At 47.8% G+C, this 13,578-nt stretch overlaps 1 protein-coding gene across 10 annotated transcripts in view; it reads right to left on the bottom strand.

Moving 5' to 3' along the window:
- Positions 1-422: 422 nt before the first annotated feature.
- The window catches only part of Asap1 (ArfGAP with SH3 domain, ankyrin repeat and PH domain 1), a 349,085-nt gene continuing 335,929 nt past the window's right edge, over positions 423-13,578 (bottom strand). For 9 of the 10 annotated variants that reach the window (XM_008845487.3, XM_008845488.3, XM_008845489.3 and 6 more), the window contains 5 exons: positions 13,128-13,197; positions 10,747-10,805; positions 5,801-6,300; positions 3,551-3,673; positions 661-1,390 (listed from right to left, as the gene is read on the bottom strand). In XM_008845487.3, the coding sequence (XP_008843709.1) occupies positions 1,316-1,390; positions 3,551-3,673; positions 5,801-6,300; positions 10,747-10,805; positions 13,128-13,197 (827 nt within the window). In that variant the 3' untranslated portion in view covers positions 661-1,315. Of the gene's footprint in view, positions 1,391-3,550; positions 3,674-5,800; positions 6,301-10,746; positions 10,806-13,127; positions 13,198-13,578 lie in introns of all 10 variants that reach the window. The other variant, XM_008845480.3, reaches the window with a different exon arrangement.

A 13,578-nucleotide genomic window follows, 5' to 3' on the forward strand; every position in this document is an offset into this window, starting at 1 on the left:
AAAAACTGCAAAGGGTTGACTAAGAGTTTTTTATCCTGAATAATCTTTTAAAAGTTTAATCAGAGAGAGGCTGGAAAGATGGCTCAGTGGTTAAGAGCACTGACTGCTCTTGCTGAGGACCCGGGTTCGATTCCCAGCACCCACATGGCAGGTAACAACCTCCCGTAACTCCAGTTCCCTCTTTTGACCTCCGAGAGCACTGCATGACATGGGTGTACTTATACACATGCAGGCAATATATTCATACAGATAAAAAAATAAAACAAAATATAAAACAGTTTAATCAGAGAAGCTAAGAAAACAATTTAAAACTGACACTTTGGATGCCTCAGTGCACTGGGAGTGGGGGGCGCTGAGTCAGAAGACGATATGCAAATGCAGACTCTGGAGAAGGCCAAATGAGTGACTGGAAACAAATATTGTTGCAACCTTATAACTTCTGCTTTAATGGCAATCAAGTTTAAAAAATGTACAGTTCACTTATCCACACTATTTATTCCTTTATAAAAGGCAGAATTCAGGTTAGCTTCTAGATGCATGCATGACGTCGAGGCGAGTATGTTCTGGCAGTCCTTGGTTCCTCAAGTTGAACTTCATCAGATAGGGTTTTAAACTTTCATCAAAATAGTCATGAAGGTATGTTATTTTTGCATAATGAGGTAATATCTCAGGGGTGGGCACTCACCGTAAGATAGTACAAATCCACTTGTCTAAACTTGCATGAGGCTGTGTACATTGTAAAATGCCACAGAATATTTTGGGTCAGTGAGTATTTGCTGAAAGAGTAACACTTACATTTAACTGAGCACTTTTCTGTAATAAATACCAAAGTAGGTTTCTGTAGCTGTAAACTGTGTACACAGGTAACTACGGGCTAACGTAAAGTTCGGCCTGGAGAACAGAACCCACCTGTGCTAATGTTGCATGTTCAGTAACACTACTGAGAATACTGCATTGTTAGGATGTCAGTTCTACGCCCTTGACAGCTGCTGCAGACAGTTCACTTGGAAAGCCAGCAGTTCCTAGACTCCTATTTTCTGTTTGCTTGTAAAACAGCATAGAGATGTAAGTGCTAGATGCCAAGGATGGCTTTGGCAAACCAGTAAGGTGCACCGGGTCCCGAGGCTACCCTAATACTGGTGCAAAGGCAGAAGACCACAGGATATTTACAATACATACTATATTCCCCTCCTGAGTGGCCCTTCCATGAGTTTCTTGCTCTATTACAGCAGCTATATACACGGTGTGCACAGGATTACATGGAGGCAGCGGTCTGGCATGAAGGGTGTGGATGAACTGAAGGCTCTGCTTCTTGCTAGTCAGACAGGATGTGAACAAAGGACACTGGAAAGACACCCTTCCTTTCAGGCTGTCCTTCGATGTGCCCAATCTGCAGGGAGAAAAGAATGGTTAAGCAGGTGAGAGCAGGCAGCTGTCCCGAGACAGGCATAGTTGGTAGGAGCCTGGTCTGGCATCTGCCTGTGGACCTACGGTGGCACCCAAGTTTACCCACCCAACCTTGGTGAACCACATAAGAGCTTGATGGTTAAAAAATATACAACAAAGCACCAGCACCCCAAGAGCAAGTGGCAGACCTTGCAGCTGTCAGCACTTCTGCACGACCTCAGGGCACCCCATGCCACCCAGAGATGGAACTGCTGAGGAAGGCCTCCCCAGGTCCCACTCCACGCCCACGCTCTGGTCAGCAGCCAGTCCATGGGTGGCCCCAGACAAACCTAGCTGTCTCCTATGTGTAAAACTGAACTTAAAAAAAAAATCCCTTCTTCTCAGTCTTGTGTGATTAGATTTTAAAAAGAAGAAAAACAGGGCCGGTGGCAGACTGCTGTGTCTTCTGGCCACTGTGTGATGGAGGCCCACAGCAATTTTATTGTATGCAGCACAAACCAGCAAGCCATGGTTCTGCACGGCTGTAAAAACTTTATCACCTCAATTAAATGTGTATTAATTTCACTGAAAGGCATCATATTGTGCATGAGCCACCAGCAGAAAGAATAACAACATGACCTGCACTGGCTTTAATGCCTGCCAAACACATAGAGAGGGTACCTTAGATAGCTGGGCAGAATTGGGACAGGCCAGCCCTCCTTTTCCCTCTGTGGAGTACTGCAGGAGGCTGTGGTGTGTGGTCAGGAGCTGTGCTCAGGCCTCCATGGAGACTGGTCTCCTCCTGGGGTAAGTGTGGTTAGCAGTAGGACCTCCCTACCCCCTCTCATGAACTGTACCTAGTTCTGGGCACTGATGGTTCCATGAGTGGCACATCAGTGTTAGGACATATTTACTGGGATGAGGGTAGGTTGATGGCCCACAGAATTTCCCTGGGGCAGGATACTAGAGACAGTAACAAAAATTCCCTCTTCTCCCAGGAGTCGTTGCTGGGATCATTGGTTCCTTAGCAATGAACATGACCATGGCTGGGTGTAAGGAGCAACATTAACAGATTACAAAGCGAATCCTTGTGAAGGATTGTGTCCCATTTTTCCAGAGGAAACAGGTTTATAGAATGGACACTCTTGATTCAAGGCCACAGGCCTCGTGGCTGACAGCAGTGGAGGACTTTGGAATCCATCTCTGTGTGACTGTCCTCAGCTGGCCTTCGACCAGCTGCACAATGGGCAAGGATCCAGTTCTGCCAACGAAGAGACTGGAAGCAGCCTGGGTACCTCCAGCTCATCCTGCCCAATCCAGCAGGGAGAGCCCTACACTCTAGTCTGGGCTGCTGGGCCTCCGCACTGCTGACACACTTTGTTGTGGGGCTCCCCTAAGCACTACAGGACGTCAGTGGCACCCCTGGCTTCTACCTGCTGGATGCCCATAGCACCATCTTTCCCAGATCCTGACCATTAGAATGTCTCCTGATAGCGTCCAAAGTCCCTGGAAGGTAAAAGTGGCCCCCGGTGAGTGTGCACATATGCAAGTAAGCAAATGTGTGTTTCTGGATGGTCGCTGCTTCTGTTGGCCCAACCTGACAACTGTGTAGAAGACATTCAGGCTGCTGAGGTCGAATTTCATGCTGATGCTGTGAAATGACCACCAAGGACTATATTCATGGACATTCATTTAATCTTCTAACATCACGTGAAGAAGCCACTGTGCTCCCTGTAGAGAGATCTGGGGACTGGCTTAAGGGCTGAGTCTGCATGGCACGTAGGCCTTTTGCCTCCTAGCCTGGAGAGTAAGGGAGGTGAGTGAGGCCTGACTTGGCATTAGCTACGTGGCCATGGCACTGTGCAACAAGTTCCTGAGCTTCAGTTTTGCATCTTAACAATTAGAAAACACAGACCACAAAGTTGTCATATGACACCACAGAGAAAGTGTACGTAAATGTCAATGAATTCTGCCTACTTTCAAACAATGTTGTCTTTTTATAGCATAAATCAGTGACAGGAAAAGAGCAAATGTGAACGACTATGTGGTGAGTTATGTACCTCACAGGATCTGTATGTCTTAGGGGCTCTCTCCCCATGCTGTCTGTCTGGGGTGTGGAGAACAGAGGAATGAATGGAATGGATAGACAGACATCCGTACGTACCCACCACTCCTGATCCTCTTCCCCTGTGACGATGATCACTTCTCCCTCAATGAATGTGAGCTCGTCGTCGTTGTCGGCCTGGCAGTCATAAATTGTCTTCACTCGCCTCACTTTATTTTTCCCCTTCAATATAGAAACTAAATGTTAGTAGAGAACAGACAGAAGGGGGAACCAGCACAGCACTCTTCTCAATGTGCTGACCTTGGGCAGGTGATTTCACTTCCCTGAGCCATGATTTCCTCAAGCATCAGGGCTGGGGTGGGGGAGACTGACACACTGCAGGGCACTGTGTGCTCCAGGAATGACAGTCCCTCCTTCTCTGGCTAGCATCCGAGGCAACTTTCAGCAGAAGGGATCACAATTCAGCTTCCCCGAAATGCAAGGCAAGCCCCGCCCATCTGCATCTCCCCACAGCATCAGCATGCAGAAATGACAGCAGAGGCTAAAAATGTTTTTAGGAAACACGATGCAGAGGAAAATGTGCAACTTCTGCATGTTGAATATGCAGCATAGACAGATTTCTCAGTGCTGTGTGCAGAACAGGTCAGGACAAGCTGGTAAAACCCAAGGAATAGCCTGGGTACAAAACAGTTGTGACTTTTTTTTTTTTGAGACAAGGTCTTCCTGTAGCCCTGCTGACCTCACAGAGATCCGCCCATTTCTGCCTTGCTAGTACTGGGACTAAAGGCATGTGCCAACCATGCCTGGCTAACAGTTGTGATTTCTGACCAGGACTTTTATTGTATGGCCGCCTAGTTCTCTGCAAACAGGAAGCTGGCATCAGAGACAGTATCTTCCAAGGAATACTTTCAGCACTCGGTTAATCAGATCATTAGCAATAAATACGGTAACTTTTCTTTAAGTGTTCTGGACCCAGTGTCTTTTCCTCTCTGCATCTGGCTTCTCCCTGGATCTCCTGATGATCCTACTTCCTTCCTGAGCTCCTGGGGCTGCTGGTGAGGCTGGAGGCTTGGCAGAACCAGGTAGCAACAGGTTTCATTCAGTACTGGCTAACCTAGAAGGCCCATAATGCATTTTTTATAATGGTGAAGACTAAGTGAGACAGTATCACTAATGCAGGCTGGATGAATCAAAATTCAGTGTATATCAGAAGCCCAGTGAGGCTGTCAGTGGTGCTGAGAAGTACGGGGAGCGACAACCATAGTGGTCTTGAATCCACGGCAAGACAGGTTATTTTTACCTTTCCTGTAGTGCTGATGGAACACTTTTATCACAGCATTGTTACAACGGAATGTGATGGAGTAGCTGTCAGATATGGGGGGCAGGGGGGAGGAGGACCTTTGGTCCCCCTCCTTAATCTGGGGCACTTGTGCCCTGTGGGGGCACAGAATGGACTGTGTGTTACATCTTTCCAAGTACCACACTTTCCCAAAGACTGTGGGGGTTTAAAAAAAATTCCATGTTAGCCAGGCATGGTGGTGCATGCCTGTAGTCCCAGCACTTGGAAAGCAGAGGCAGGCGGATCTCTGTAATTCAAGGCCAGCATGGTCTACATAGTGAGTTCCAGGACAGCCGGGGCTACAGGGAGACCCTGCTTCAAAAGGACAAAAAACAAACAAAAAAATTCCTACATTAAAATAAAGCTGATGTAGTATAGGGTGGGACGCAGTCCACAGTAAGTTTTGACCTCTGCAAAACCCCATCTGGAGTTCCTGGGCTTTCACTCTGGTTCCTCCAGAAAGATATGGTCAGAGACAGACTTAGAAGCTACACAGAATTCAGGAGGGGACTGGTCTTAGGAGAGGGTTAAGTTCTACCCTCAAGGTTCCTAGATCAGAGACAGCATGGCCAAGTGTTTGTGATGTGCCCACTATGCACAGTTCATTGGCTACTGCACTGAAGTGTGAGCTCACGACACATTAGCCCTACGTGGCCTGAAGAGTCAGGCTCTGTGCAGACAAGTACACTGTTAGCTGGGCAGATGCATCAGGCACCAAAACCAGGCTCTGAAGCCTGCCTGAAGCCTAGTGTCCAAAGGCTGTGTGATGCCCACCCAGCTCCGCTCCCCAGTTCAACCAGTGGGAGAACAGCCAGCTCAGTGATAAGGGCCACCGTTTTCTTACTAGGGTGGGACATATGCCTTCCCACCACCTTCTGAAGTGGAGCAGAATCTAGGGCTGTAGCTCAGTGCTAAGAGCGTGAAGCAAACACAAGGCTCTGGGTTCAATCCCCAGCAGCACCGAAGAAAAGCGAAATGTCTTGCTGAAGCCTGACAGTGGTGCCACCCACCGTATTGATTTTTCTGGGCAGTGGTACAGGTGTCTCAGGCAGTGTGGGCGTGAGGTCATTGGAGTCTTCAGACACTTGCTTCTGGATGGCATCTCTGGACTGCACATTTGGGGATAGATCCCCTGTGTGTGACTTTTGTGTTACCTCTGAGGGCAGCTGCACCTTGGAGGAAATGTCGCTGGCCTGTGACTTTGCCAACAGGTCTCCCAGTTGTGGTTTGGGGGGCAGGTCCTTCATCTGTGGTTTGGGAGGTAAGTCTGAGAGCTGTGGCTTGGGGGGAAGGTCACCCAGTTGGGGCTTAGGGGGCAGTTCTCCGGGTTTAGGTGGCAACTCTCCAGTTTGGGGCTTAGGGGCCAGTTCCGTGGGCTTTGGGGGTAGGTCTCCAGGTGGTGGCTTTTGGGGTAACTCCGCCAATTGTGATGATTTCTGAAAAGTCTCGGGTGGGACACTGGCTTTGTCAAGAGAGAGATGATGGCTTGTTTCTGTCTTCCTTAGTGCCACTGTGGGAAACAATCAGAGAGAGGAGGTCACGGCACAGACCACAAGTGGAGGGGCACCAAGACAGGAAAAAGGCCAAGCCCCTTCAAGAGTGCTGACCTGCAGTGAGTGTGTGTGGGGGGTAGGCAAGTCCAGAGCAGAGGCAGGCCAGGCCAGGCCAGGCCAAAGCTGGAAGCCAGGAAAGCACCTGTATCACAACTCACAGCTCTGTGCTTCAGTTATGTCAGAGAAGATGACCAGAGCAGGCCAGAATTTTAAAAGTACACAATATGATTTACAAAAAGAAAACTTGCCTGCAAACTTACCAACTAAATTTAGTCATTTAAATATTTTAATGTATTTCCTTCTTGATTTATCTATTTTCTATAGGTATAACTTTCCTATATACAGTTTTAGTAAAAGCATTTGATGGGTTATTTAAATTCTTTATTAGAAGTACAAACAATTTTTAAAGGGGCACACTATTCAATTCTACAGCTGTATCATAACTTATTTCCCTACTTTATATGATTCATGACGTACTGGTAAGTTTCTTCTGTTATCCACCCACCTCCAAGGCATTCTCTGTTAGCATGTGGAGACACACAAGGACTGATGAACATAATCACATATGCTGGTGTAACATACATGTCTGAAACTTTTTTTTTCCTGCTTAATATGCTTGCGAGAGTTTCTAAGTCAATTTGCCTTTTCTGTCCAACAGCTGCACTCTGCCCCATGGCTGGCCAGGCCAGTCTGTGGAACCATGCCTGCAATACTTTCTTCTTCTTTGAGACAGGGTCTTCTCACTATGTATCCCTGACTGGCCTGGAACTTGCATTGCAGACCAGGCTAGCTTGAACTCAAAAGAGATTCTCATGCCTCTGCCTCCTGAGTGGAATGCTAGGATTATAGGTGTGTGCTACCATGCTTGATTTCCATAACACTTTGTACAATTCTGATGTGTAGCACTGTGGCATTTAGGACATGGCTCGAATTCTAGCTCAAACACAAGTCTTGAATTCTAGTTCAACCACCTATTGTGTCACTGTGTGACCTTGGGCAAATTATACAACCTCTGGACTTCAAATTCCTCACCTCTAAAACTCACGACAGTCTATGCAAAGAACTTCCTGCCAGGACCTGACAAGCTGTCACTATTCTACAGGAGTAGCATTATCAGTACTATTAAACTATTACTTGAGGCCAAGTGAGAGCTCTAACTTCACAGCTCTTGGAATGGGAGCTGAGGAGCACCAACAAAGGGATGTGTTCAGAAAAGCAGCCGTACAAGGGAGGCCAGGGAGCAGGGGAAGCCTTGGCGCTGTCCTCTGGCACAGCTGAGCCGGCGCTGCTTCTGCTGACTGTCCAGCCACACCCAGTCTAAGGAAACGAAGCTCAAGGTATCCTGCTCATGGGCCCACCTTTGAGCTCCAGCTGATGTGGCCTGGCTTAAAAAGTAATGCCAGACCAATCATGTGCTTCTCTTGGAAATATGGAACTGAACAATTTAAGACTCTGAGGAAGGCAGCAAGGAGGGAAAAGCTGGGGATTCCCTCAAGAAGCAGGGCTGGGAAGACCTTGCTGTGAGTTTCTGTTCCCCTGTAAGTGGGACTAAGTGCTGGGTACCTATAACTCCCAAATATGTGAGCCCTTGTCTTGCAGCATAACCATAAAATTTCATCCTAAAAACAATCACAAGTGGCCCACGACAGTGACGTGTGGTGCCCTACCGCCCTGAGGATAAGCTAAGGAGGGAGGTAGCAAGGAAGTGGTGAAGGATGGGGGCAGGGTGCTTTGAGAATGCCAGGGTGGCAACCAGAAGCTGAGACAACAGGCCTGGGTGAGAAGAGCAGGCAAGTGTGGCCAAAGTGTGCTATGGAAACCAGGCCGAGGCTGAGCCCAGGCCAGTGGCCCATGGAGGACTGGGGAAGAGGATTGAGGAATGATCTCGGCCCTGAGCGCGAGCAACTGCAAACTTCTCACTCAATGGAGTGAGATACTTTTGCCGAAGCTTGAACCTGCATCTCATTAGGCCTCTGGGTCCTGCCAGCTGAGGACAGAGGGACAAGAGAATGCAAGATCCAGATGCAGATCTAGGATGCAAGAGCTGTGGGATACTGAAGCCAGTTTCAACAAAAGGAAGGGGATTCAGGCGCAGTAGTTTACGCATCATCTGAGCATCTCTCAAAGCTCCAAATGGGAAAATACCACCTTAGTGGTAGTACAGATGAGATAAAGTCAGCAGGCAGGAGCCACCGTGATGAGATCCTCATGGGTTTTATAAGAAAAGGGCACATGTTGGGTATAGTGGCAGCACACTTCCTGCACTCACGAGGCAGAGGCTGGTGATCTCAGCCTGATCTACATGGCAAATTGCAGGTCAGCCAGGGCCACATAGTGAGACCCTATCTCAAAAAAACCAAAAATGAAGAAAGGACAGACAGACATACACCCCTGTCTCTAACCATGTGATGGCCCAAGCCATCTTGGCATGCAGCTCCTAGACCTCATATTCCAGAATGCTGAGCCCAAAGTAAATTTTTCTTCAAAAAGCTACCCAGCCTCAGAAATTTTAGTATAGTAATGAAACAAATAAAATAGAGAAACTCTGATCTAAACTACTTTAAGAGACAGACCAACTGTAACGTGCGGACCTTAAAAGATTCTTAGGAAAATAATTTGCCGAAATCCCCCACTTATGAGACAAGTGATATGAAGGAACTTTGGATTTTTTTTAGATGTGATTTTCTGACTGGATTGCAGCTGTGTGAATTCATGTGATGTTTGGCATCTGGGAGGTAGGGAATCAGACAGAAGTATCCCGTAAAACTCATCATGTCAATGGTTGATGAGTACACACCTCACAAAGCTGCACTACAATTTTATTTTTCAAATTTTTAGGTTTGTGGGAAATTTCAAATAGTGAAAATGTTCACACAGAGGAAGAAGAGGTAGGGAGTGGAGTACAGGAAGAGGTATACAGGTCAGGTCTGGTCACCTGGTAGCCTATGTCCTTATACCCTACTGAAGTAGTGTCCTCTCAAGTAGGGGACACCTGTGGGGAGGACTGGGCAGCGGTATGGAACTACATGAAGTCATGGTCAGAGGAGAGTGACTGTCACCCTGATTCTCCTTGTAGACCTTGCCCCTCCACTAGAACAGGCCCGGGGCAGTCACTGAGCACAGAGCAGGCAGAATGTCAGGAAGAGCCTTTCCTGTTGGGCTCATGTTGGGTCAGGAGGATGGGGACGGTGTGAAGGGCTAAGAACAGGTGGCAGGAGCTGCAGGTGGGTCCCAGTGGGGATGAAGAATCCTTTGGGCTTGAGTCTGGAGGAAGCAAGCTGAGAGGCAGGTGGAGGGATTCAGTGGTAATATGTGAGAGACAGAGGGTGAAGTCCAGGGCAGCATTAGGGAAACTCATCTCTGAGACCCAAATAGCACTTGAAGCAATCTGAAAATCACCAGCACGACTCCAATCCAGCCTAGACAGAGACCTGGCAGGCTCCATAAGACAGAGACTCCTGGGACTCTGCTACATGAGTCTGGTCCCATCCCAGAGGTACCACACCTCACTGAAGAACTTAAGAGTGGTGCATCCCGAAGTCCCCATGTTAATCTCTAGTCTGCCTTCTACTCGAGGTCATCTATGGAGTACTGGGCCAGACTGGAGTTCTGCTGGGGACACTGACTGTGAGCACTGACAATCTGGAGCAGTCAGAGCTCCTTTGAGCATCTGTCCAGATCTAACACAGGCCCCACGGCCCGAGGCTCTGATGAGGATGGAATGAAGGAGGTGACTGGACCAGGGCTTCATGACTCTAAAGCCAAGCGGAGCTTTCTCTGTGTGCTCACTTGTGTTATAATAAGTGACCGAAATTTTCATTTTACAGATGAAAAGCGTGGTCAGGATTTCAGATCTGGGCAAAGAGCCGAGTGTCTGCTTGGCAAAGCAGCAGTGCTGTGGACACTATGTTCTTGTGCTTCACAGGGCACAGGTGTCCCTGCTCTGCACGACAGATGCTACACCAGGAAAGGGTGCTTTGCCACTGACTGGGAGGGGCCACCTGAAGCATGAATTCACTCTGTCCTCATAAAACCTTAGTGTCACAGATGAGGGATCCAGGCCAGCAAATCTACCAAGTCACTTGCCCAGAGTCACACAGCTCATGAGTGGAAAAGCTGGTGCTGGTTTCTAAGTCTCTCTGGTCATGTTTTCTATATGAGAGAATGATTCTGAGGGTTACAGTAATGTGAAAAAGTACTACTTTATTAAGAAAACTGCGACATCTGCTACTGAGATATTTAGAGTTTGTTTTTATTTAGGAAATATTTATAGGGCACCTACTATATACACTAGTTACTGCTCTAGACATCTGGGACAGGGCAATGAACAAAAGAGAGAGATAGCACTCTCTTCCCTGGGAGAGACAGTTTCACTTTAGTAACATGAAAAGGATACATCTTACCTTTCTGAGGTAGTTTAGGAAGTACTCTTGGGCCAAGGGCAGTCTTCGCAGAACTAGTGCTAATTAATAAATAACAGTTATTTAGCATCTAAAACTGTTATCAATAGTAATCTATAATACAAGCTGATCAAAGGCATTTTCAGAATTATCTAAAGAATCTTTCCAAAATTTCTTTCATGGGGCTGGTGAGACAGCTCAGTGGGTAAAGGTGCTTGCTACACAAGGTTGACGCAGGTTCAATCACAAGAACCCATGGAAAGGCAGAAGGAGAGAACTTATGCTACAAAAGTCCTCTGACCTCAATACACCTGCTGTGTGGCACGTACCCCTCCAATAATGTATGTGCATGCTGATCTGGCTGGGGAAACACAGGTAAGGAAAAGCCAAAGTCTTCCTTTCAAAGCTCTGTTCTGAGGCGACCAAGTATGAAGCGCCTGGCACTCTGCATGCTGTGGCCCTGAGGGAGCACACAGATGTGGCTAGCACGAAGATGTGGTTCACACCTCCCTTCAGACAAGGGCACTGAGATGTGAATGTCAGCAGTAGCAGAAGGCCCCTTGGACAACCACAGCCAGTGGTAGAGATGGGCAGTCAGCTCTGTGGGTCCCAAGCTTTCCATTTCCTCCTCTACACTAAGACAGACTGGGTTCTCAGGCATCCAAGCCTGACCCGCCCATGGCCTCCCCTAGGACCTGCAAATGATCAGGGGGAAGAAACACCCAAGTCCCTGGAGCACAAGTCTGCAACATGTTGAATAATGAAATGCGACATCTGTTAGCTGGAAGTCACTACTTCCCTTTCACAAGAGGCTGGAATGATCCTTGGAGGACACCAGGAACAAGAGCCATCAAGTGCCTGAGCTGTACCTGTGAGAAATCCTTTTGGATTTGAGGCCTCCTTCCCTGTCCTCTGATGTCCCAAGCGCTCGTGACCTTTTTTTCCTACCTACCCACCCACCAGACAAAAGGCATCAAAGACAGACGTGACTCATGTTCCCTTTTTCTGCTCGGCCTTGGATGTCCTGAATCTGCCTGTTCTCTCTTCAGCTGGCAATTTAACTTTCCACCCTTGGGGGCGGGAGACAACCTTGTTCAGGGGAAGTCACTGGGACATGGAAAACAGAGGGTTTGGTTCCCCTTCTTGGACTGTGTTTCTCGTGTTCTGCCTTTGCATCTTCTCAGGGAAGGACAACTACCTACGACTGGTGTGAACATGGTCCAGTCACTCCTGGCCACATTGGTAAGGCCAAGGCCTAGCGAATCAGAGAGTCCTTACAGGAAGCACTGCATGTGCCTGGGCATCGTCTTGTGAGATGTAAACACAAGGCCGCCATGGCTGGTGGTATGGGCATATGTGGCAGGTGGAGGGCCAAGATCTCAAGGACTGGCCAAATGGCCCTAGTTTACAAACAGCTTGATCCTGTTACCACATACTTCACGAGCAGCACTTTCTATGTGTCACTCTCTGCTCTCTACAGATGACCAGTTGAACTCAGCTTCATGAAGTCCCCCCAAAGCAGGGCTGAAGGAAGACGGAATGAGAATCAAAGCAGACTGAGGGTAAGTGGAGGAGTGGAGAGCCAGCTGTGGTATCTGTGAGGTTCTGAAACAGAACCATGATAAGTGGACCAACTGCACTGGGTTATAGAGATTAAATAAGACAATTCTAAAAGAAATGAGATTTTCTTTTTTAATCTTGGATATAAACTCTGGAAACTAGCCCTCCCCACTCTAAGCTGATTCTTCCTGAGGTTTGGAAGTGGCTCTGTGTCATGATCTCAAATTATACCTCTACAGAAACCTTTGTGGTAGGCCTGGGTAAATACTGCCCTTAGACCTCCCAACGCACCTCACTTCAGTGAGAGGCGGGGAGAAAGGAGTATTGCTTTTAACTAAACAAAACACCCATGAAACCCCTAACAAAAATAATTTACAAACAGAGGGTACCCAGGAAGTATCTCGTTTTTATGTTAAAAAATATCTGGACTTTAAGAAAACACTCAGTTAAAAGACAGAAATTGAACTGTGTTGGTACACGCCTGTGATTCCAACTTTTGGGAGGCTGAGACAGTAGGATTGATGTGAGTTCAAGATCAACATAGGCTACAATGTGAGACTGTTTAAAAAAAAAACAAAACCAAAGGCGGCTCATTCTGACAGTGTTGTTCAGACAACTGTAGGCCTTCGTGGCCAGCAGGTCTGCGCCAGGCAGGGGTGGTCCACTGGGGACCAGCAGGGAGGTCTCATGTAGATTGAGTGTGGACATTCAATTTCTCCTAACTGGTGTTACTGGCTGATGACAATGAGGAGGGCTGCGAGAGCAGGTAAAGCCCATCTGTAATCCTGTCCACAACAGGAGAGAAGGACGGGGTGGTGGCTCACCTTGCCTGCTGAGAAAGCCCCTCAAACTTGTTCGCAGTCTTACTTGAAGATGTTGGGCCCACATCGTTACCTATAAGGAAAGTCAAAAGTCAAAAGTTACACCTTCAGATGCAGACAGGAGCAAGGGGTTTTGGCAAACAGACTGGGATCCCGCAGATTCCAGGAAGGCACCAAAAGACCTCAGACAGAACAGTATGCACTTCCTGCATTAAAACACAGCAATGTATCAAGTGGTGTTTTGGACACAGTGGTTTTTTTTTTTTTTTTTTTTGTCTTTTTGAGGCAGGGTCTCCCTGTAGCCCCAGCTGTCCTGGAACTATGTGGACCAGGCTGGCCTTGAACTCACAGAGGTCCACCTGCCTCTGCCTCCCAAGTGCTGGGATTAAAGGCGTGCGCCACCACGCCTGGCCCAGACACAGTGTTTTTACTGTTAGCCAAGGAATATGGGGTC

Source organism: Nannospalax galili, unplaced genomic scaffold, assembly GCF_000622305.1.
Source record: "Nannospalax galili isolate Female #2095 unplaced genomic scaffold, S.galili_v1.0 scaffold380, whole genome shotgun sequence".
NCBI lineage: Eukaryota > Metazoa > Chordata > Mammalia > Rodentia > Spalacidae > Nannospalax > Nannospalax galili.